Source organism: Aphidius gifuensis, linkage group LG1, assembly GCF_014905175.1.
Source record: "Aphidius gifuensis isolate YNYX2018 linkage group LG1, ASM1490517v1, whole genome shotgun sequence".
In the NCBI taxonomy this organism is placed as follows: Eukaryota; Metazoa; Arthropoda; class Insecta; order Hymenoptera; family Braconidae; genus Aphidius; species Aphidius gifuensis.
The window spans coordinates 1,270,885-1,295,578 of NC_057788.1; the positions used below are offsets into that span (position 1 = coordinate 1,270,885).

A 24,694-nucleotide genomic window follows, 5' to 3' on the forward strand; every position below is an offset into this window, starting at 1 on the left:
ATAAACACATTGACTATTTGTTAGATATTTTTTTATTGGTTCTTTTTTGTTTTTTAATTTTAATTATTTCTCAACATTTAAAAACAATTTTAATTATTAATATTAATTATTAATTAATTATTAAATTCAAGTATAAAATACAATATATACTTGAATAAAATAGGCAGCAAAATTTTTTTAAATATTTCCACAATAGTTTATCAGTTGGTTCTTTTTTTTTTGTTTTAATCTTATCAATTTAATTTATAATTTTTTTCATACATTTTATATTTAGGCTTTTATCAGACCTTGTGCGTTTTTATAAGATAATGCTTGATGGAAAATACATATGGTTTTTATTAAATTTCTTATTTTTTTATTTTTAATTTTTATTAAATTTTTTGCGCATTATTTAATCAAGTACACAACGTCAATTGATAATGATTAGATAAGACACAAATACACATACGTTTTTATAAACGTCAAATAAAATTATTAAGAATCCAATAAATTTTGTATAATTTGGTCACTGATGTGGAATATTTTGATAAAGAATTCACCTTGTCTTTTAAATTTTAATTAATTTTTTTTTTTCTCATTTTTATATATTTTATATGAAATATTAATTGATATTTTAAAATATTGAATTAATTATATGATAATTCGATGTATTTTTTTTTTACTTTTTAAATTGAATTTTTACATTTACTAAATATATATTTTTTTGATCATTTTTTATTTGGTGAATATTTATGATTTAATTTACATGGTTTATTAATTTTTGTTATGTTATATTTAATTTGTTTGTATGTTTTTTTTTTGTGGAAGATTATTACAATGTTAAAGGGTAAATAAATTTTCACAGCTTTTTGTTTTTCTTTTAAAGCCAAGTAAATGTTTTAAAATTCGACGACGATGTTTGCTTCTTCGTCGTCGTGTTGCTTGATCACGATCTCTTTGTGGATTTAATTTTATTTGGGCAAGTATACCGACCAATAATTCATCAACATGATGAGCAAGACCTGATGATGTTTCAATGAATTTACAGCCACAGCTGTTGGCAATTCTTCGACCAACTGAAAAATATTTATTATTTTTATTATTATTATTTACTCTTAGCTGGTTGAATACTTGAAATTATAAAATTATAAAATCAATTTTAAAACACATGCTGCGTAAAATATAATTATCGATGAAAAATTAATAATAAAAAAAATAAAAAACAGTTAGTATTGAAGAAAGTTTATAATTTTTTTTTTTTTTTTTTTGTCTCATTTATTTTTTTCCATACTCAATAAAATTTAGAAAAATATTTTATAATTTCTTGACTATTCATATAGTTAATTTTTATATTTTTCGAATCATTTTTTTTTTTTTTGTTATATAGCAACAAAACTATTTGAAAAAAAAATTAAAAAATAAACTTATCAGGAGCACAATTCTTGTTTCGTTCAACAACCACAATTTTTTTTATTAAAAATTAAAAAATTTATACAACAATTAATTATATTTACAAAGTAAATTAATATTTAATTATTAAAAATTATTTTTTCTTTTTAAATCAATGATTATACTCAAAAATAATTAAATAAAAAAAAAAACCTAAACATAACTCATTAATTGCATATTTTTATTCTCCTTCAAACAGTTAAAATTATTTAATAAAAAATTATAAAACTCATCATTAATTATCCACACCATAAGTAAAATAAATTGCCAATTATTCAAATAATTTGTTCTATATTTTTATGTGTATATATTAATCATTAAAATGACAATAGCTAAAAATAAGCACAAGTAAAAATAAAAAAAATACAACTCACCGATCGATGGGACCTCACGTTTTCTTTCAAGATCAACCTTGTTACCAACAAGTATAACACCATGACTTGCCATATAGTCACTTTTCCACAAATACAATAATGTTTCCTCAGCCATTTTTAAACTTCTTCTGTCCACAACCGAGTACACGACAACATAGACATCAGGATTATATGTTGCACAAAAACTCTCGACCTTTTTTAGACAAAAAAAAAAGAAAACGAACAAATTAGAAAACAAATAAAAACATAAACAATAACAAACAAACAAACAAATAAAGTAGTTAATCAATTTGTCAATTTGTTTTTTACTTTATTATATTTTATCAAACAAATATCATCTTTTTTTTTTGTTTTTTTCATTATTCTTTGTCTTGATATATACTTTATTATATTTATCATTATTATTTATTGTTGTATTAGCGTTAAATTGACATGTTATTGCCAGTAACAAGCTATTATATTATGTCTCTATTGTGTTTAACATGAGTATTTCAATAAACGTACTCAACACCCCACGACGAAAATGACAGACAGTAGCAATGTGTTAATTAAACCAACCCCAAGTTCCCAATATATTTCTATTATAAATTATGTTATTATATATATATTTTTTTTATCATAAATGACAATATGAAAAATATATTATTTATTTATTTTGAAAAATAATAATAGTACTCACAGCCATTTCTGATGCTGGATGATCAATTATTTCGAGATCCGTTTCCTGACCGTCAATCATTACTGATACACTTTTTTGGCCATATTCATCATCTAGATAAGAAAGAAAAAATTGAAGGATAAATAAATCTGATGGAAACAAAAGAAAATATAGAAAATTAAAAAAAAAAAAAAAACAAAGAAAAGAGCTTATTAATTCTTGCAACCCAGCTAAAAAAAGTAGAAAAATATTGTTTAAGAATTCTATAATAAATTTTGAAACAAAGACAAAAAAGTTGATTTGTTTTTGTTTATTATGAAATTTGGGGTATAATTATCGATTGAAATTAATTGTCTAAATTATAAATATACTCGAAGAAATATCTGGCTATGAAAGTTCAGTTTAAGTTGGATTTTTTTGTAAAAATATTAAATATTAATTGGTCAATTAAAAAAATTAATTAGTATAAAGTATTCAATGCTCTTAGTTAAATACGTTCTTTTTTGTATTTGGAATTTTTTATAAACTTTAAGGGAATTATGAAAAGGAAATAAAATTTTATGGCGAGATATTGATATAGTTAGTAAAAAAATAAATAAACAAACGACGAAAATAAAGTGGAAAATGTTTATTCCACTTGAAGTTAAGGTACTTCGATGAAAAATAAATTTTATGGAAAATGGTAAATAGATGAATATCAGGTAACATGTATGCAGAATATATAAATGAAAAAAAAAACTTTAAAAAATGAGAGAAAAAAATTTTTTTATATAAATGATGAAAAGAAAAAGATATGAGAAGAGATAAAATAAGCTTTGAATTCATTTTTATATATAAAAAAATTATATTAAAATTTATCTCAGGCTATTTTTTGAATATAAATATTGTCATATTTTTATTGATGATATTTTATTCTTTTATGTGATAAATTCTTTGTATTTTTTAAATAGGTTTGTTGTTATAGAAACATAAATCAAAAATACCCAGATATAATATCGAGAAAAATATATATATATTTTTATGAAAAAAATAAATTATTTTTCATATTTAAATTTACTTAAAAGAAAAATAGAATTTTCCAATTTCAAGGAATTGAAAAAATATTTTCTAGATGATGGATTAAAAATTGTATCCGAGTAAAAAATTATAAAAAGTGTTATATTAATTATTTTAGGAAAACCGTTGAAAATGCAAAAAATAATTCCGTTACCGGGAATCGAACCCGGACCTTCTGGGTGAAAGCCAGATATCCTAACCAGTAGACCATAACGGATAGGACCTATCCGCTTTCAAAATAGGTTTGCTTTTCTATTTCCTATTTAAAGTCAAGTAATAGGAAAAATATTCTCCATAATTTTTTCGATTTTTTGATTTAATTTATCGTTTATTATGTTTATTTTGGTTGCAGTTAGCACATGTTAATTGGTTTTTGTCAACTTTATTTATGATGGTACAATCCTTGGCTGCATGTGGTTCATGCACATTTGACACATCTTTGTGGCATCATGTAGTTAGCACTTGTGTGGTCAATTCTTTGACACTTTCTACATTGGAATAGTTTTATTTTTCTTAATTTTTCCCATTGGACACGTTGGTATGTCACATTTGTTATTGTTAAGAGTAATTCTGTTAATTGATCGTGATCAACTTGGACGATATGATGATATCTATCAGGTTTATTTTTATTACAGATGAATTTGGTGATTTTTAGTATTTTTACCCTATTGTCCGTTGTTGTTATTAATTCATTTAGGATTTCATTTGTTGTAAAGTTTCCTCTAACACCTTTTAAGACTGGACTTTTTGGTCTGAGTTCTTTAGGGGTGTATGTGTAGTATGATCGAATAATACTGGCTATCTTTCAGTTACGGAAGAAAGTTTTAAAGAACGTCAAATTTACGGAGAATTTTTTTTTTAAAAGTGAAAGATAGGTTTTTAGCTTCTTTGAAATTAGAAAAATTACGGAGAAAAATCAGAGAATACTCAAAATAAATAAATAAAAAGTATTCGCTAGCTGTTTTTTTGGCAAGTTTGAATGTTTTAAGCTGAAAATGCAAAAAATTATTCCGTTACCGGGAATCGAACCCGGACCTTCTGGGTGAAAGCCAGATATCCTAACCAGTAGACCATAACGGAGAAGATGTGACTGTGTATTCAAAAGTTTTGCGCTCAAACTTAATTTACTATTTCAACAAAAAACTTAAAAATAAACTGACTTCCCCGGAGTTAAAAAGCTATCTTTCACTTTAAAAAAAAAATTCTCCGTAAATTTGATGTTTTTTAAAGTATTCCTCCGTAATTAAAAGATAGTCAGTATTTGTTGACTTTATGTATCTTTGTATTGTCCTGAATCGGAAAAATTACGGAGAATATTTTTTCTATGACTTAACTTGAAATAGTAAAATAGAAAAGCAAACAAATTACGTTTACGAATAGTTCCTATCCGTTATGGTCTACTGGTTAGGATATCTGGCTCTCACCCAGAAGGTCCGGGTTCGATTCCCGGTAACGGAATAATTTTTTGCAATTTTTTAATTTTATGATAACAAATAATTCATATCAATAGTAAAAATCAATCCTTATAAATTTTTTAAAGTAATATCTTTTGTATTCCCTGTTTTCTAGGAATAATAATTTGAAAATAAAAAATTTTATCGAAGCGTTAATAATAAGAAATAAAAAAATTAAATTAAGAATGTAAAATTCATTGTCATATTTAAATGTCATGTTTGTTAATTGTTGATAATAATTATGTCAGTGTATATGATTAATGAAATTGGCACATACCCAACGATGCATCATAAGCACAGATATATTCACTGGTTGTAAATTGTGCAGTGAGTGCAGTTTTGCCAACGCCAGAAGCACCTAACATTCCAACTTTGTAAGTTGCGACTCTGCTTGTATTATCAGCACCCTCATCACCCTCAATACAAGAATGTTGTGATGCTGAACTGTATGAATAATGATATTAAAAAATTATTACTAACACACAGTTACAAAAAAAAAAACAAAACAAAACAAAACACAAATACATTTAATAAATTTATTATGATAAAAAAAGGAACGAACAAATTTAAAAGTAAACAAACGAAGAATATATTCCAGAAACATTTAGGTAAAATGAAAACAAAATAACTGAATGAAGTAACAAATGAAAGAATAAAAGCAAAATAAAAGAATAATGTGTTACGGGATTGTATTAAAAAAAATAATGTTATAAAAAATGAGGGGTAAAACATCAAACGACGCGCGAAATTAAGCGACTTTTTAACCCCCCCTCTTCATTCCATCCCGCCTCTTCCATTTGGCAAAAAGCCCACCGGGAATTTATCATGGATCTTTTAGCAAAAAATAAAACAAAAAAAATGTTACATCAGGATACTTTCGGCAATGAGTTGAAGGAAAAAAAAAAATAAGAAAAAAGTAAGAGTTTTTCCAACTGCTACAGGCTTTTTATGAAAAAAAAAAAAAACAAACAAATTCAACACCCTAAAAACGTTTTTATCTTGGCCCTGTCAATTTTTTTTTTTTTATTTATTTATTTTCGTCACACTCCCTTTCACTGAGGTGGAAATCTTTGCCGAAGGATCAGCCCCAGCAACTGTCTCGAGGGTGAAAACAAAAAAAAAAGGTTATATCAAATAATCATTTGTGTAAAATTTACCAACACAAAGAAAAAGATGAATGAGAATGCCAATTTTTTTATTATTTTTTTATAAAATAAAATAATTTTTTTTTTACTTTTCAAATTTTCTATTTATATTTATTTATTATTTTACGGAAAAATTTTTTATCCATGGAAATTCAATTTTTACATGTATTGTTATGTTGAATTTAATTTCCAAGAAATTTTGATAAAATACTAAGCTATTTTATGAAAAAAAAATCTTATAAAAGCTTGATAAAAAATAAAAATAAAAAAGTACAAATTTAAAAGAAAGCTTTTTTATTTTTAAAAAATAAATTTTCTTTGTTTTTTATTTTCATTGTACAAAGCTTTGCGTGAGTTGAGTGAAAATAATTTAATTTTTTCTTGCCTCTATCAGTCATCGTCTGGAAATTAATTAACTCGAGTAATATTTAACACAAAGAAATATTAAAATTACTAATTCGTCTGAGAAAAATAAAGTGAAATGGAAACAAAATATAAACTTGCATGAAAGGATTAAATCAAAGTCAAATTCAGAGACTTCCTGAAAATTATTTTGTTTACTTGGTGAAATATAGTGCCATAAATTCAATTTGTCAATCACGAAATGAGATTAATATTAATTTTTAATTTTCCTGTATCGTTATAGAGATCACTATCACTACAAAATAATTTGCCAAAAAATTAAGAAATTACGGAGACAATTAAATTGACTCAAATTTTAATAATTAACCAATAATTACGAAATCAAAAAAAAAAAAATAAAAATTACAATTAGTTTTAAATATATCAAATGTCAGCTCAATAAATTTTAAAACAGCTTTTAATATATTCGGTTTATTTTTATTTTTAAATTTAAAATTTAAAACTTTATTTTAATAAATACTGGAAAATATTGTCAGGTAGATTATAAAATAATTTTATGCATTAGAAATTTTTTTTTTTTTTATCACTAAATTATCGACAGACTTGATGTGCAATTAATGCATAAAAAAATTTCATTTTCATAAAATACATTTGCAATTCACTGTATGAATTTTGATGACAAAAAATTCTAAATTACTTGAAGTTTTACAGTCATTCAAAATTTAAATTAAGTTGAAAAAATTAAAACTCTGTTAATAATAATAAATTAAAAAATCTTAAAATATCAAATTATTTATATAGAAAAAAAAAAAAAAATTACCTGAGTAATCTTGCATCTCGAGTGCTGCTACAACTAGTACCAGATGATGTGACACTATTGATACTTCTACTACGTCGACTTTTCAGTGAATCACCAAGATTAAATACTCCATTGGCAGTTATTGAAAATGATCTTAATCTGTAATATTCAACTCCATCATCTTCACCATCTCCATCACCTACAGTACCTCCAGTACCACTTCCACTGCCACTTCCACTTGCTAAATTTCCACGTTTTGTTTCCGCAAGCATTGGCTAAATAACCATCAAAAAAATCCATAATATTATTAATAAAAAAAATCATTTTTATTCATCCATTTTTAATTATTTAAATTATATATAAAAAATAACTCTTGAACAAAAATTTTTAACAATAAAAAAAATATTCTTACAATATTAATAATAATAGTAATAATAATATTACACTTTTGTTTAATAACAGCAGTGATATGAAAAAGCTCTGATTTTATTTGACGAGAGGATTTACTTCATTTATATTAGATCATTGCAAGAATTGTTGGAAACGTGCTTGCATCAAATCCAGATCCAAGTATATATATATAAATAAATAAATATATAAATGTTTATATATATGTGTAAATGTATTGTACATATACATATGTACTTTTATATATATACCATAAAGTTAAGTATCTCATTTTAGCCTGGATAATATCTCCAGGGTATCCCTAGACTTGTTACTGTATTTATTTTATTTTATTTTCCTTTATTTTAGTTTTTGTTATTTTATATATATAATAATTTTTTTTTTTTTCTTTCACTTCATTTTTAGGATATCAAGTTAAACTGTGTCAAGTACTAGTCACTAACTTTTATAATGTATTTACTTTGGAAAAATATATAAATATATAAAAATTTATATCTTTGATAATATGTCTGTTGATCATGTGTGGCTATTTTTTTTTTTTTATAAAAAAATATATTTATAAAGTTTATTAATATTTTTATATATCATATATGAAACTTACTTTTGAAAGGTATTTTTTTTTATTTAAAATTTAATTATAGATGTTTTTTAATTAATTTTAATTTCAAATTCTTTTTCTTTCTAATTTTACTCTTTTTTTACATCTAATTATAAATTTATTTAAAATTATAATTTGCATTTTAAAAATCAATTAAGTATTTAAAAATTTGAAAAAATAAATAATTCTATTTGTTCATTTTTTGTTTTCGTTGTTAATTTGTTTTTTTTAATTTTTTTTTTGTGACAGAATTATGGAAATACCAAGTTTTGGTGATTTAAGTAAATGTGCTCGTGATATATTAAATTCTGGTTATCAATATGGAAAAGGGGTTGCTAAAATAAGTTTTAAAACAAAGTCAAAAAGTCATTTAGAAGTTGACAGTAATTTTAGTCTTGATCAAGCTGATTTAACAGTAAGATTTACCTACATATATTCGTAAAAAAATTTTACTAAATTAAGGTTATTAAATTATTGCATATTAAAATAATAAATAAATAATTTTCATAATGAAATATTAATAATAATAAGGGACAAGGTGATGCTGGTGTTTCTTTAAAATTACGTAATTATGGTGTATTAACTGAAAAATGGTACAGTGATGGAACTCTTTGTTTTGATTATGGAATTAATGATAAATTAATAAATGGTTTGAATATAACAGCTGGATGTAAATATAATCCTTCAACAAATTATTCAACTGCAACTATTGGGACAAATTTTAAAAATGAAAATTTTAATGTTTCTGGTTCTATATGTTGGTATTTTTATTGATAATAATTTAAATATAATATATTTTAATAAATTATAAATAATTCATGTTAATGTTGTGAAACAGCAAATATATTTGATTCAAATTTTGAATTATTTGGTGCTGCTGTTGTTGGAATGAAAAATTTATTATTGGGTTATCAAGCAACTTATGAAACTGGCACAAATGCATTGACCAAAAGTGATATTGGGATTACATATAATTTCACTGACTTGAAATTGCATTTTAAATGTTCACCTGGTATATCAAATGATTTTGGATTATCAGCTGCTTACAGAGGTAATATTTAAATACACAAATAATATATTAAATTAAAATCAATGAAATTTTTTAAAATGAAATATATTTATATTAATTATTTAAAATTGAATTAAATATTTATTTTTAATGAAATTTAAATGAATAAATAAAATAATTAATCAGTAATTAAATTAAACAAATTATTCAATTTAAAAATTTAAAATATTGTTTATTTATTTATAAAAAAAAAATATGTAAAATGTATAAAATTAATTTATATTTTATCTAGTAATTTTAATTTATAAATAATTATTTTTTCTATTATTTCTTTTTGTTATTAATTTTTTTATTTTAATATCATTTTTAAAAATTAAATTTCCAAGAATTTTTTTTATCTGTTATTTAATTTTTTGCAATATTTTTTAAATAATTTTACTGGCAAATTTTTTTGTTTATAAATATTATTGTGATATTTATTTTATAAACAAAATTTAATTTAATTTTAGCAAATGATAATTTAGAAACAGCAGTTAGTGGTACTGTTACAAAAACAAATGATAATATTGAATATTGGACATGTGGATTTGGTACAAGATATAAACTTGATGACACATCAACATTAAGATTAAAATTAGATACTGAATTACAATTGGGAACAAGTATACAACAATTAATACAAGATGGTATTAATTTAACACTTGCATTTGGTTTTGATTTAAAGGATGTTGTTAATGGTACACATAAAGTTGGTCTAGCCATTGACATTGAAGCATAAAAATTTACGAGATAATTTAAAACTTGTTTCAACTTTTTTTTTTTCAAATAAATTCTCACAACTCATTTGACAAGATAAAAATAAATTTACTTTTTCTAATCACTGACCTCAATTTCTTGCACTAAAAAAAAATCACTTTTAAAAATTTCAAGTAGCTTTTTTATTGAGCACAAAAACACCTGAGGAAAAAAAAAATCAACTTGATCAAAAAAAAGCTTTCATTATAGATTATTGCAGTAATTTTTTTTTTTTTTTTTTTTGCACCTAGTTTTACTGCATCATCACCAAAATTTTAAAAAATTTATTTTCCAAATAAATCATTAAAAAAATCATTAAAATCCATTAAAACTTTTTTATTTTATATAATTATTTTTAGTTTTTTGTGTATTTTTTATTTTTATATAAAAAAAAAACATTTCTTATTGTATTTTTGTGTTTATCATGACAAAGATGTCTTTGAAAGTTTTTCAACAATCTAAAATATATTAAAGAATTTATACTTTTTGGTCTTTCGAAAGTACAAACGAAAGAGTTTCAAACAAAATTTAAGAAAATTCATATGTTTATTGTTATAAAATACCCAAGAGAATACAAATAAATAAAATATATTTTATTTATATTTTTAATACTTAGTCTTAATTTTTTATAAAACATATTTTTTTTTGACCTGTCCCAATGGTAAAATACGCAAGTGTTATTATTCCAGAGGGAAAATAGATCCATTGTATTTACGTTGTGATATTGAGCTTTTTTTTTTATTATTTTTCTCAATATCATTTAATATTTTATCTCATCTAGAAACGTGAAATAAGTATAAGCTCTCTTCAAGCTACAGTATTAAAACTAAAAAAAAAAAAAGGGAAGTAAGGTTGCTCGTAAATAATAAATAAATCTCTTGCTATATCAATTTTTTTTTTTTCTCTCTTTTACAAGCTCAATATTTAAAAAAAAAATATGTGACAAAAATTGATCTATTGAAAATAAAAGAGGATACATTTTTCACCCTGTGAGTAAAATTTTTTCTATATTTTTTATTTTTCCACAAGATATTTTGTATTTTTTTATCTGCTCATTTTTTTTTCGTTGAATTTTTTAGATTCCTTTTTTTACTACACCTATGACAATGACTATTTTTTTTTTTTTTTTTTTTTTCTTCCCACCAATCATTCTATTCCACTTTACAACCCACAAACAGCTATTGCAACAAAACTTTTATACCCTTATATATTATATATATATTTTTTGTTTTATTATTTTCCTTTTTTTTTTTTTTTTTTTTGTGAATAACATGTGCTGTTGTATGGCCAAGAGTATCGACCTTATTTCTTTCTCGTCTATTACATCCATACACTCAACTTGACTCAGCTATTTTCTTATACCCTCGAAAAAAAAAAAGAAAAATGATAAAAAAAAGTTCAGTATCATGAGAATCCACTTGGCCAGTCTCAATCTTTTACTCCCTTCAATTTTGATAGAAAAAAAAAAAAAATAAAATAAAAAATTGTCAATAGATAAGAGGAAAAAAAAGAGAGTAATCCATTGATTCATATGTGTGTCAATCTAATTGACCCATCAGAAAGAAAAGTAAAAAAAAAAATCCAATAAATAACACTAAACTACGTCGTTTATATATTATTTTTTTTTTTGGTTTAAATTGTTTTATTTTAACTTTAAGAATTTTTTAGTTGATGTTGATATTTATTTATTGTTTATTATTTTTTGATTTTTGGATGATAATAGTTGAGTTTGAAATTGATATTAAACATACCCGGTGTCGTGGAACTGCTGGCATACTACTTGTTCTTGCACGATGTTGTTTTTCTGGTCGTCTGAGACATATACCAGGTGGTGCTGGACTTGTTGGGCTTGGACTTAAATGTTGTGATGTTGATGATACTAAACAAGGACTTATTCTTGTTGGACTTCTTGGTGATGGTGATAAATGTCCCCATGGTCCTGCCTCAGCTTGCAAAAATCTATTAAAAAGTTTTTTTTTTTTTTTTGAAAAATAAGTGTAATTTACATGACTCAGCAAGATAATAAAATTGCATAAAAAAAAAGATTGAAAAAAAAAATTAGTATATCTAGCGTATTCAAGAGGATAAAATAATTTAATTTTTTTTTTATTTTTATCAGTGATAGATTGGAGTTTTTATGATAATAGTTTTTCAAGAGTATTTAATGGAATAGTGGTTTTTTTTAGTCAGAATTTTATGGAATTACTGTTGACAGTTAAATTTAAAAAATAAATAAAAATTAAATAATGCAGATTTGTTATAGAAAAAAAAAGAAAAATTAAAATTAAAAAAAGTTGTGGAAATTAAAAGTTGGTATACAGAAATACTTTTAGTATTATTTATTTTTTATAAACTTTAATAAATTTTTGATATAAATATCTAAAAGTTTTTATTAATTTTTTTAATTGTTCATGTAATATTTATTGTTTAATTAAATTTTTTATTTTCGTAAAATTGAATAACGTTTATTAGCTTTTCCAATTTTATATTTTAATTTTTATTGAATTTTTTTTTTTTTCCATTTGATATAGTATTGGCAACAAGCTGATATTTAATAGTCAAATAAATTTTTAAATTTTCAACAATTTGTAAATAAAATATTTGTTTATTTTAAAATTTATATATTTATATTTTTAACACGTGAAAAATAAAATTTAAAAAAAAAAACGAAAGAAAAAGTAACTTGATAATTTTGAAGCTCATAATTCATAACGATATAATTGTTTTTATTTTTTATCAATAATTTTATCCTGTTTATTATTATATCATATTAGCTAATTAAAAATCTAAAAATTAAAAAAAAAATTAATATTAAATAAAAGCTCAACAAATAAACATTGTTTATCGTTAATGACCAAAAAAAAAAAAAAGTAAAAAAATAAAAAACCTGTGTAAATCAGGAGTTGGTCTTGCAACAGCAATACTAGAACTTCTTCTTCTAGATGTTGTTGGTGATTTAGCATTATTATCAATACTCTGTTGATTTGTAACAGTATTACCAAGTCCAGATGTACGATGAAGACGTACTTCAATTTCACTACTTCGTCGTTGAAATGCACGTTTACCCCATCTTCTATTAATTTTATCATCCTCTTCATTTCCCCCCTTTCTATAAAAAAAATATCATCCAATTAAATCAAAATGTTAATATTATTCAAAACAATATTAAAATTAAATTATACATTTCAAATTTTACACTCACAATATGCTAATATTAATTTGTTAATCTTTTTATTCCCTTAAAATTAATGAGACATGTTTTTTGTTGAATAAATTTAGATATATAAAAGTACCGAGTATAAAAACACAATTTTATCATACATGTATCATGTTTGTATCATGTTAAACAATGAACCTTTACTTGACTATACATATATGTGTATCTAAAACTTATTTACGTGCAAATTTTGTGTATACATATAGTAATTATAAAACACATATTTAAAGGACAAGCTGGACAACAAAATAACAATGAAATTTTGATTAAAGTTTATTTTGTTTTAAACTACATAATAATATTATTTATCCTTGACTTTGATTATAACATATACATGCCAATAATTCCCCAAGAGATTTAACCCAAAAAGGACTTTGTAAAATTTCATTTATACAAATATATTATCCTTTTGAAATTTAAACTTTAAATTGAATTTTTTATTTTATCAAATATTCATTTATTCATTCAATTATTTATTTATTTATTTTTATTTTTATTCAATGATTTTTCTTGTAGAAATTTGTCCTTGAAATTTCGATATTTTTTTATAGAAAAATTAAAGAAAAAATAAATTTGATTTAAATTAATGAGGATCATTAGAAAATACATATGAAAATTAAAGAAAAACCTTGGTATTAATTTATCTTCAAGCATGTTTGGTAAATCATCAGTGTCTTCAGTCAATGCTGCAAAAAAATCTTGAAATTTGTCGGGAAAATTACTTGGTGGACATGTTAATATTGTAGATTTTTGTACAATATCTTGACACTTATCACTAGTTGCTTGATGATATCTCGTTACTGTTGATGTTGCCATTTTTTATTATTAAAATACATTATTAATAATTAATATTTCAACTTTAATTTATTATTTCCTTTCAAATTCACTTCACTTAATTATTAAATAATTAATTCTAAATAACAAAAAAAAATTATATTTATTTATAATATCAATATTTATATTTTTTTAATTTATCAAAACATTTTCAAATTTAATTTTTACTTTTTTATTAAACTTTCCTCCCGCCAATTTATCAAACTTAATCACTTATTAATTAATAATATATCGTTCTAAATTATCATTAACCACATTATTTTTTAATGTAATTATTTTACACAAATATGACAATATTTCATCAACCAGAATACCATCACATCACAAAAAAAAAAAACAATAAAAATACGTTTTATTATAAAAAAATAATAATATTAATTAAAAAAAAAAAAAAAAAAACCACTTCACATTTTTATAAACAATGATAATTAATATAAATATATTGAATATTATTTGTTAAATTAATAGATATTAATTATTTAGTATTTAAAACAAAAAAAATTTGATTTTTTTATTGATCGATTTGATTTTTGAATGACACTATATGATGCATGGTTTGTAAAAAAAAAAAATATATGATTTGGTTGTTGTTACATTGATGATTTTCTCGTTGCTAGTGATAAAATAAAAAGTGCCGGGACGTCGACGTCGACGGCAACGACAACGAAAACGACGACGACGACGACGACGCCAGCAGTAGAAAGCCTGGGGTCGATGCGGCGCGTGAACTTCATATAGTTTTCATGGATTCAAGCGCCATCATAATATATATCATTAAATCGCGCAATATCATACCAGTTTAAATCATATATATGATAACATACACTCATATATATATGTATTTCAAGTTTCACTGAACTCATTGAACTCAACAGACAATGACAATATTCGATGACGATCATGAAACAAGACCATCTTCCTTCAAACTCTTGCTACTGAAATTTCCATTTTTTTTTTTTCTTTCTTTTTTGTAATTTAATTTTATTATTATTGTTGTTATTTTGTTGAACAATTGTTTTAGTCTCAAATTGAGGGTATATTGGTTGATAGAATCTCGAAAAGTTTGATGAAGTTGGTGGTCAAAGTCTTCCGGGAATAGAAAGACAAAGTTTTTTGTATTTTTTTTTTTTTTTCTATAAACTTTTTTATTATTTAAATAATTCATTTTTTTTTTTAAAAAAAGTATATTATTTTGTCGTTTGTTTGTTAAATATAAAATATATATATTTATTTCAGTTGATTATATATAAATTTGGGAAAAAAAATATGAAAAATGATGAAAATTTTTAAATTGATGGAACAGGTGCAAAAGTTTCTATAAAATTTATTCTTTATGAAAAAAAAAAAGATAAAAAAATCTGTTTTTGTATATGGATTTAACAATAAATGGCAAAAAATAAAATAAATAAAATAACGAAAGAAAAAAAAAATCATATTATAAATATATTTCACCTTCAGAATAATTCTCAAGGATTTCATTATAATTTTTCTTGTATCTCGTTATTTTGTTATTGTCTGTTTTTTTTTTTTCTCCCTTGATTATTACTACATTATTATTTCGATTTTTGATAATAATTTCGATTCGAAATTACTCCTCGAATTCTTAAACAAACTTTTGTTATATTTCGATAATTTTATTTTTCTAACGAATTCATTGTTATTACTTTTATTTTTTCTGATTAATAATTTGTTAATCAATATTGCACATGAATGTCTTCACGTACTTGATTCATTATTATTAAATTATTTAAATAATTGGGGATTTATAATACTGAGGTTTCTCACTGACACATTTGTTATTTTAAATTTAATAAAATTTGAAAATATATGTATCATTTATTTATTGTTAAATAATACAAAATACGTGGAATATTGTAAATTATATTATCAACCTTTTAATCACGTCAAAGTTTAATTATTATTATTTGAAAAATACAAAGGAAATATAATATCAAAAGCAACATCAGTAAAAACCACAATTTAAAAAAAAAATAAATAAAATACATCCAATTAATTATAAAAAACAATAGTTAAAAAATTTATAGAAAAAAAAATTTTGATAAATTTTCGACAGATAATTCAATTTAAAAATTGTTTATTTGTTTTTTTTTTTTTTACAGTTTATATTTTTTTTTATTTATCAAACTGTAAAATATATATTAAAAAAATATATTTGGTATTTTGTGTGCAATATACATGTTGGGCTTGTTGATGCTAAATATTTGCTTATTTTTTTTCAAATCAGAGAAAAAAATAAATAGAATTGTTGGAGTGTGATATTGAATGAGATAAAAAAAAATAAATCAGAGAATTGAAAATTTGTGTTAAAAATAAAGCACATGATAAAACATATTTTTATTATTATTGTTTAGTAGATGGACAAATCGATGAGCCACTGTTCGAAGTACAAATTACAATTTGATTATCATAAAAGGGTATGTGTATGGACATTGGACATATATAGAGATGGGTTATGGACAAATCCATCGGGTGTATAACATCAAAAATATTTGCATAATAACTGTGTGATATATCTATAGATAACTGATAAATATATTTTTTTTTCATAATAATTATTTATTTATTCACATCAATGTCAATAGAGTAGCTGTCAATTGGACAACATATAAGACAACATTTTATAAATTTATACAATTATATATTAATAAATAAATATAATTATAATTAATTATTAATTATTGTTTATTTTTTTATTCATTTAATGACATGTAATTTATTAAATTTCAAGTGGAAATGTTATTTATAAATTATAATTAATATTGACAATAAAAATGTTTAAAAAATAGAGAAAATATTTAATAAATAAATAAATAATTGAATTAAAAAATTGATAATTAAATAAACAAATAGAAAATTTATAAAATTATTTTCTTTATAATAAATTATAGAGTTATTTATAAAATATATTTATACTTTATTTTGACATGAAATTAAATTACTATACAAAATTAATAATTACCTTTTTAAAAAAATATAATGATCATTAAAAAAATAATTTTTTTGTTAATTTCCATATCCTTAATAAAATATGATACTCGATTTTTTTTTTTTTTTTATTTACTTTTTTGTTATTAAATAAATAAGTATTTTTATTTTATCCATTAGATAATCAACCTTTAATCAACTTTGACGTTTCACGTAACTGCCACTCACCCTTTTTATTCAATTTCCTTTAATTTTAGTTTTTTTTTTCTTTTTTTTTACTTATATTTATGTTTTTTTCATATTTTTTTTCCTCATATTTCGTTTTTTTTTTTCTTTTATTATCATTTTTTTATATATTTTTTGCTTCTTACAATTTTTCTTTTCATTTTGGTTTTTTTTCGTTTATTTATTTAGTTTATTTTTTACCATATTCATTTATTTTTTTTTTGCTGTCGTATATTCATGTACATAGATGTCTAAAAAATAAATAAAATAAAAATATAAATAACATAAATTTCTCGTTTCTCAAGCTCGTGTGGTATCAGCTTGACGCTTGAACGACTAAAGCACGTTTAATTCGACCACACTCAGAGTGACTGGAATTTTTACAAGATTAATTTTATTCTATATTTCTTTTTTTTTTAACTTTATTTTTATCTACTATATATCTTACCTTATTTAACACTAATTTAAAACTAACATAATTTGTGCTTTTTTATAAAATATACATGTACAAATTTTATTTATTTATTTATTCAACATTTGTTTACAAAATCAAGCTTTCAATATGAAAAAAAAAAAAAAAAATATAATTTTATAACTTGACTAAAGTTTATTTAAATAAACACGCAATGTTAATTTTATACGAGTGATATTTAGTTGATTAAAAATTTAAATAAAAAAAAAAAAAGAAAATAAATATTTATTTTTTCAAAAAAGTTTTTTATATAAATCTTTTTTTATCAAATTTATTAATGCATTGCATTTTATTTTTTAACATAGCCTGTTAATTATAAAATTTGATATGTAAATTTTTATCATTATTCATTATATATTTTTAATATAAAAAAAAAAAAACAAAAGGAAAAATTAAAATAAATTATTTAAAAAACAAATTAAAATTTATTTTCTTTTTTCTATGTTTTGGAATTGCAGTTGGTTTTTTTTTTAAATTTTCCAGTATATATGGGAAGAACACATATGTAATCGATCGTATATATAGGTAGTGAGTACTAATCATTGGCTCAAACGGCCCTCCGACGTAAAAACTCATGTGAGGTCGACGACACGAACAGGCCATTATTATGTAGGGCGCCAGTTGACGACGAGTCGTTATTTCAGAATTATTCTTTTCAATGAGTTGCCTGGAATAAAACCAAAATAAAGATAAAAAAATTAAAATATAAAAATTTAATTTACCATTTAAATAAAATATTTAAAACAATTAACAAAATAAATAAATAAACAAGTAAAAATTACAATAAAATTATTATTTTTTTTTTAAATCATGCAAAAGTTTAACGTAAAAATTATACTATAAAAAAATTTAATTTACAAATGAAAAATAAATGAATAATTAAATAGTTGAATAAAAAATAATTAAGCTATCAAATAATTAATTAAATGAATAATTTAATAAAATACAAAAATATTTCATTGCTTTTTATTTTTGATAAATAAATAAAATTTAAATTTGAAAAAAGAAATTAATGAAATTGAGAAAAAATAAAAAAAAGGATATATATATCTTGGCAATTGAGCAGAAAATAAAATACCATAAATAAAAATAAAATAAATAAAAGTTTAATTGAAAAAAAAACAAGTAGTTCAAGTACGCGTACGATCAGACACTAATAACGTAAATTTTATTTTTCAACATAAATTTGTCTCGTCTATAAAATTGATGTATAAAAAATAAAAAAAATAAAAAAATTGATTAACCTTATATAAATTATAAAAATAATTAAAAAGTTAATCAATAAAAACAATTTTTTTTTTTAATTATAAATAAATAAACAAACAATTTTACAAAATTTTTTTTTTTTTCTTCAAATAATTTAATCTTTTAACTTTTCTAGATTTACAATTTAATATAAAAACTTTTGATGAATAAATTTTTCTTAACAAGAATTTATTATCTCTTTTTATATATTTCATAAATATTAATTTATTTTTTGTTCATTCAACTGAATAAATATAATTTTAAAAACTTTTTTTCAAACAAAAAAAAAGAATATAATTTGAATAGAATTTTTTGTTATATTATGATAAATTAATTAGTGGTTAACTGAGTGAATTAAGTATTTTAAAATTTTAATAATTTTCTTAACATTTAGTTGTAATTATAAATGACTGTATTTTATTTTTTAACACAGTACGATAATAATTATTCGAGTGTTAAAATCACGTGCATGAACTTGAGACAAAATTGCCATAAAAATTTCATAAAAAAGAAAAAAAATGCAGATAAAAAATTATAAGCTAGAGGAAAAATAAAATGCAAATCAAAAATTACATTAGCTAGAATTTATGAAAAAATCAAATTGAAAAAAAGCACGTACTAGACAACATTCGCAAGTCACTTAGCATTTGTTCGATTGGCAGTTTGATTAACGTCTTGGGCAAGTTGTAATTTCGTTTCATGACCCACCCTAATGAGGCCAAAAAGTATTCTTCAAGATAATAGAAAAGAACGAGATGAAATAGAAAAAAAAAAAAAAGAAAATACATATAAATGTTTGAAGTCGAGAAAAAGAGCAATGAATTGACCAGAGAGATTTTTATCGTCAAAATGTTCTTTTTTGTCTACTCCCAAGAGAATACTTTTTATTATTATCATTTTTTGATTTTTTTAAAAAGTTCTGAGGGAATATTTTAGTCTACATTAAAGACAGATATCAGCTATATATATATATTTTTTTTTTTATCTAACTAAAACGAATTAATAATCTTTAAATTTCAAAGTAATTTTTTTCAGTTTTTTTTTTTTTTTTAAACTTAAATAATAATTGTTAATACATTCATGTATAAATTGAAATTATTAAAAATATAATTTCATAAATTATCAAATTCATTTAATAATTTTAATAATATTTTTTTCTTGTTAGCTTAGCTTGAGCTGGTGTCACCTCAAGATGTGTCTTTTATCCTGTCACAATTAATGAGGTTCTTCAAATAAAAAAAAAATAATAAAAAATCTCAACGAACAATAAAAAAAAAAAGAGATTAGCTAAAAATAAAAAAAATATACTTAATAAAATGTTAAAAGAGTTTTTCGATACTTTTGAGAGAAATAAATAATTTTTTTTATTATTATTTTTTATATTTAAGTTGAAAGTTTTTAATAAACTTTCAAGTATTATTATCAGCTGTGTATTTATATTATCATATAAATGTATTTATTTTTTCTTTGCAAATTTATTTATTCTTAAAAATTATATGATAATAAAAATAAAAATAATTATATATATATTTTATTTTTTGTAAAATTTAGGAAGGCATTGTGGGTACTTGTAGAACAATAGAGAATAAATAGTACTACTACTATTACTACTACTGTGATGATGTAATTAGTGTTGGTGTATTGTTTAAAGAAGTGAATATTCGAGAATACAAAGAGACAAGGTATTATAAATTACATGACATTGTGATGGGGTTGAAAAGATACCTATGAATTTCACTGATCTTTCTGTGAAGTCTGAAGAGTTATATACTCCACATATTTTGATGACGTTGCACATCAGCTAAAAAATAATAGAAGAAAAAATTCTCGCTTGTCAAATAGCGTATAATAATATTTTTTTTAATTTTTAAAAATCAAGAAATTCATTTTAAAATTTATACAGAGATAATACCTTCTTAATAAAAAAAATAAAAAAAAACGAACACGATTCTTTGATTATTCAAGTTTAAATTTGGTTAATAATTAAAAAAAAATTTAGTATGTCAAGAATATTTTTTTAAAATGATGATACATACGTCTGGCGCCACAAAATTATTTCCTTATCGCAAATTTTGATAACGTTATAAAAAAATTTATGGCGGATTAAGTATTGAAAATTAATTTTGACCTAATTAATTTTATCGTATAACTAAGCTTTAAAACATATATATCAGAAAAATAATTTTTTGAATGCCATTACTTGTTTTATATAAAAAGAGTAGAATAATCAGAAAATTTTGTTAGTCAGTTTAAACTCATGATATTATTATTTCGTATGTGTGTTTTGAAAATATATATCCACGATGAATAATATTATTATTCTGGGTATGTTAATTAATTTAATATTAATAATACATACATCACTTGTTTATTCAAAGACGAATTATTGTTACGAAACTTCTACGGGGTCCTCCTTACATTGTGAGACAGGTGATTGGACACTATTTCAAGACAAAGATTCGATTATTAATACGTATTCAAATAAACTTGAAATAACGAATAAAAAAGTTAACGTCTTACAGTATAATGCATTTGAAAATATATCATCATCTGCAACAATTAAAAATTTGAAACTCAATTTAGCTGATGTTGAATTGCGTATTGAACGACTTGTTTTTTTTAATTTTACAAAATTAAAATGTTTGGAAATTAATTCAGCATCAGTTTTACTAAACCCAGACACTTTTTATGGTCTAGATAATTTAAAATATTTGAAAATACAATTAGCCAATAAAACAAGACAAAATTTCAATGATATTTTAACCAAACATTTGAATTTACAAAAACTGGAATTTTTTAATCATCATGATACTGATATTTGCAATTTAATTGATGAAAATAATTCGCTGAATATAATACAACTTCAATATACAGCTGCTCATATTACAACATTGACTAGTCAATCATTTATATGTTTAAAAAATCTTGAACAACTTACAATTACTGAGAGTGATTTAACTTTTATCATGCTTGGTGCATTTGATGGGTTAGAAAATTTAAAAACACTTTCATTGATATCAAATGCTAAACTGACTCACATACCTGCAAATGTATTTAACATTAAAAGTTTGGATATTATTGATTTGAGTGAAAATTCGATAAAAAAAATTGATGATGGAGCATTGACAATTGATAATAAAAAGCTATCATTACTCAATTTGAGTTACAATTCATTGGAAATAATTGGAGAAGGTATTTTTGAAAATATTAAGTGTGCTGTTGTTGATCTTACACATAGTGAAATCGTTGCTGTCGCTGATGGAGCATTTAATAAATCACATATTGATGTAATTTATTTTTTTAAAAATCAATATTTTGATATAGATATTTTAAATTGGGGTATTGACTATCATACTACTGTGATCTTTTTCGATTATCAAGCTTTTGATGTAGCGATGGGTCCTATTGATAAAAACATTCGAAAAATTACATCTGACTCAGTCGAATCTATGAGTACGAAAAACCTTTCAAACACATGTTACTTGAGTAAATACAGTTATTTTGAAATTTGTAGAACATCTGATTTAATGTCATTAACATCGGTCAAATCACTTGTTGTTGATTTGTGGCAACCAAAGACCCTCCACATCAACGACAGTGAAATAACGTCAATTGATAATAATGCATTTGATAATTTGAATATAAAAACTTTAATAATTACATCCACAAAAGAAAATTTCATTCTTAATGAACGTTCATTTGCAGGACTGCCAAATCTTAAAGTTCTAAAACTTGATACTAAACCAATTTTTTTTAGAACATCTATTTTTCATAACTTAAAATCTTTAATATCACTGGAAATTTCAACAACTGAATCTTCGGAATCCAACGACATGCGTACTTGTGAAATATTGTCAAAATCTGTGAGTTTACAAAGTTTTTCAATTATTAACCATAACGCAGTTGATATTTGTCATGAAATATGTAAAAATAACCCTCTTAATATTGCACATCTTCGCTATGTGAGTGGTACATTTAAAAATTTGCAGCCAATGATATTTTCGTGTTTACATAAAATTAAAAATCTTGGAATAAGTAAAAGTAGCCTTGAAACAATTGAAACTGGAGCATTCAATGGACTTGAAAAGCTAGTTCAATTGACACTGACATCGAATCGAATAAAACATATTAATCAAAATATTTTTTCACCATTAAAAAATTTATTCATACTTGTACTGAAAAACAATAAAATTGAATTTATTGATGACAAAGCATTTAATCATAAAAAATTATCACTACTTGATTTGAGCTATAATTCATTAACTCACATTAGAGAAAAAACATTTTTTGGTGCTACATGTCATAAGTTGGATATATCAAACAACAATATTATTTCAATCGAAAATAATGCATTTGAAAATTTAAATCTTGCAAATTTATATGTTTATAATAATGATAAATTACAGAAAAATATTGGTGCATGGGCTGTAAGTTATGTGGAAACCGGAAAAACATGTGAAAATAAGGGATGGATGATTGAAATATGTAGAAGACACAATTCTATTTCATCTGTTAAATTGAGTGCAGATGTAACAGAATATATTTTTGATATTCTTCCATTGACTGTTATTGACAAAGTTGAAATAAATGACAATAAGATTCAGTCAATTGATAGATATGCATTTGAAGATTCAAGTATCGGAATGCAATTGAAAACATTGATTATTAATAATAATAATTTGTACAGATTTTATATTTATCCTGAATCATTTAATGGTTTAACAGAATTAGAAAATTTAGAATTGACGGCTGGACGAGTAGTTCTCAAAGATAATTTATTTGATTATTTACCATCTCTCAAGTATCTTAAAATTCAAGTAGATGAAACTTTTCTTTTTGTCAGTCAAATATTAAAGAATCTAAAAAATTTAAAAACCGTGGAAATTGTTGGTAATAGTAGTGTTGGTATTTGTCAAAATTTATATTCAAAAAATATACCAAATTCAATAATTGACATTCGTTATACAACTGGCTCAATTTCCATCTTAGAAACAAACTCATTTATTTGTCTTCCACAAATTGAAATATTAATGATAACAGAAACACAGCTTACGACAATTGAAGCTGGTGCATTTAATTTATTGAATAATCTAAAATATATAAATTTAAGCATCAATAAAATAACTCGTATTCCAATGAATGTCTTCAATAATCTCAAAAATCTTGCTGGACTTTTATTAAATAATAATGAAATAAAAGACTTTGGCGATAAGACATCAGTGATATTTGGTGATAATAATTTTCATTTGTTCAATATAAGTTACAACGAGATTAAAATAATTAAAAAAAATATTTTTACTGATTTTAAATGCACAAATTTGGATTTATCGCAAAACAAAATCAGCGTGATTGAAAATGATGCATTTAAAAATAGCAACATAAAAGATTTGTATTTATTTAATAATACCAATATCATTGAAACTAAACAAGCCTGGAATATTCCAAAGTCAACTATTGTTTATATAAAAAAAGCCTCATATAGTGTGCATTTGTTTTGTCAGTTAAAAAGCACCGGAAGAAAAATAGCATGTGACAAGTGTCCAGTAATGATGTGTGATCCTGGTTTCATACGATTTGGTTGAATTAATAAAATAATATTAACAAACGATGTAATGGCAAAATACACAAATTATTAAATTTGTACATGTACATGATTTATTATTTTATT

General features: G+C 22.4%; 2 protein-coding genes and 3 non-coding genes across 6 annotated transcripts; 2 read left to right on the forward strand and 3 right to left on the reverse strand.

Annotated features, from left to right (window-relative positions):
* Positions 1–16: 16 nt before the first annotated feature.
* Positions 17–14,837, reverse strand: LOC122860768. Its single transcript, XM_044164739.1, has 8 exons — positions 13,933–14,837; positions 12,975–13,196; positions 11,839–12,046; positions 7,299–7,552; positions 5,248–5,414; positions 2,482–2,573; positions 1,803–1,995; positions 17–1,055 (listed from the first exon to the last, which is right to left on the reverse strand). The coding sequence occupies exons 1-8, from the start codon at positions 14,118–14,120 to the stop codon at positions 820–822; spliced, it is 1,560 nt and encodes a 519-aa protein (XP_044020674.1). The 5' UTR covers positions 14,121–14,837; the 3' UTR covers positions 17–819.
* Trnae-uuc lies at positions 3,662–3,733 on the reverse strand. The gene has a single exon. It is a non-coding gene; the product is annotated as a tRNA-Glu (tRNA).
* Positions 4,525–4,596, reverse strand: Trnae-uuc. The gene has a single exon. It is a non-coding gene; the product is annotated as a tRNA-Glu (tRNA).
* On the forward strand, positions 4,903–4,974 carry Trnae-cuc. Its single transcript has one exon. It is a non-coding gene; the product is annotated as a tRNA-Glu (tRNA).
* Positions 8,536–10,248, forward strand: LOC122860769 (voltage-dependent anion-selective channel protein 2-like). 2 transcript variants are annotated; one of them, XM_044164740.1, is made up of 4 exons: positions 8,536–8,698; positions 8,815–9,040; positions 9,122–9,334; positions 9,802–10,248. In XM_044164740.1, exons 1-4 carry the CDS (start codon positions 8,537–8,539, stop codon positions 10,068–10,070), a joined length of 870 nt encoding a protein of 289 aa, XP_044020675.1. In that variant the 5' UTR covers position 8,536; the 3' UTR covers positions 10,071–10,248. The 2 variants fall into 2 exon arrangements, with proteins under 2 accessions (XP_044020675.1, XP_044020676.1); XM_044164741.1 differs by having other exon boundaries at positions 9,817–10,248.
* Positions 14,838–24,694: the final 9,857 nt, after the last annotated feature.

Coding starts and splice junctions, on each gene's coding strand:
- LOC122860769 (XM_044164740.1), top strand. CDS start 8,537: ATGGAAATACCAAGTTTTGGTGATTTAAGTAAATGTGCTCGTGATATA. Junction 8,699..8,814: donor TTGATCAAGCTGATTTAACA/GTAAGATTTACC, acceptor AATAATAATAAG/GGACAAGGTGATGCTGGTGT. Junction 9,335..9,801: donor ATTATCAGCTGCTTACAGAG/GTAATATTTAAA, acceptor ATTTAATTTTAG/CAAATGATAATTTAGAAACA.
- LOC122860768 (XM_044164739.1), bottom strand. CDS start 14,120: ATGGCAACATCAACAGTAACGAGATATCATCAAGCAACTAGTGATAAG. Junction 7,553..11,838: donor CAGCAGTTCCACGACACCGG/GTATGTTTAATA, acceptor ATGGTTATTTAG/CCAATGCTTGCGGAAACAAA. Junction 1,996..2,481: donor ATCCAGCATCAGAAATGGCT/GTGAGTACTATT, acceptor TGTCTAAAAAAG/GTCGAGAGTTTTTGTGCAAC.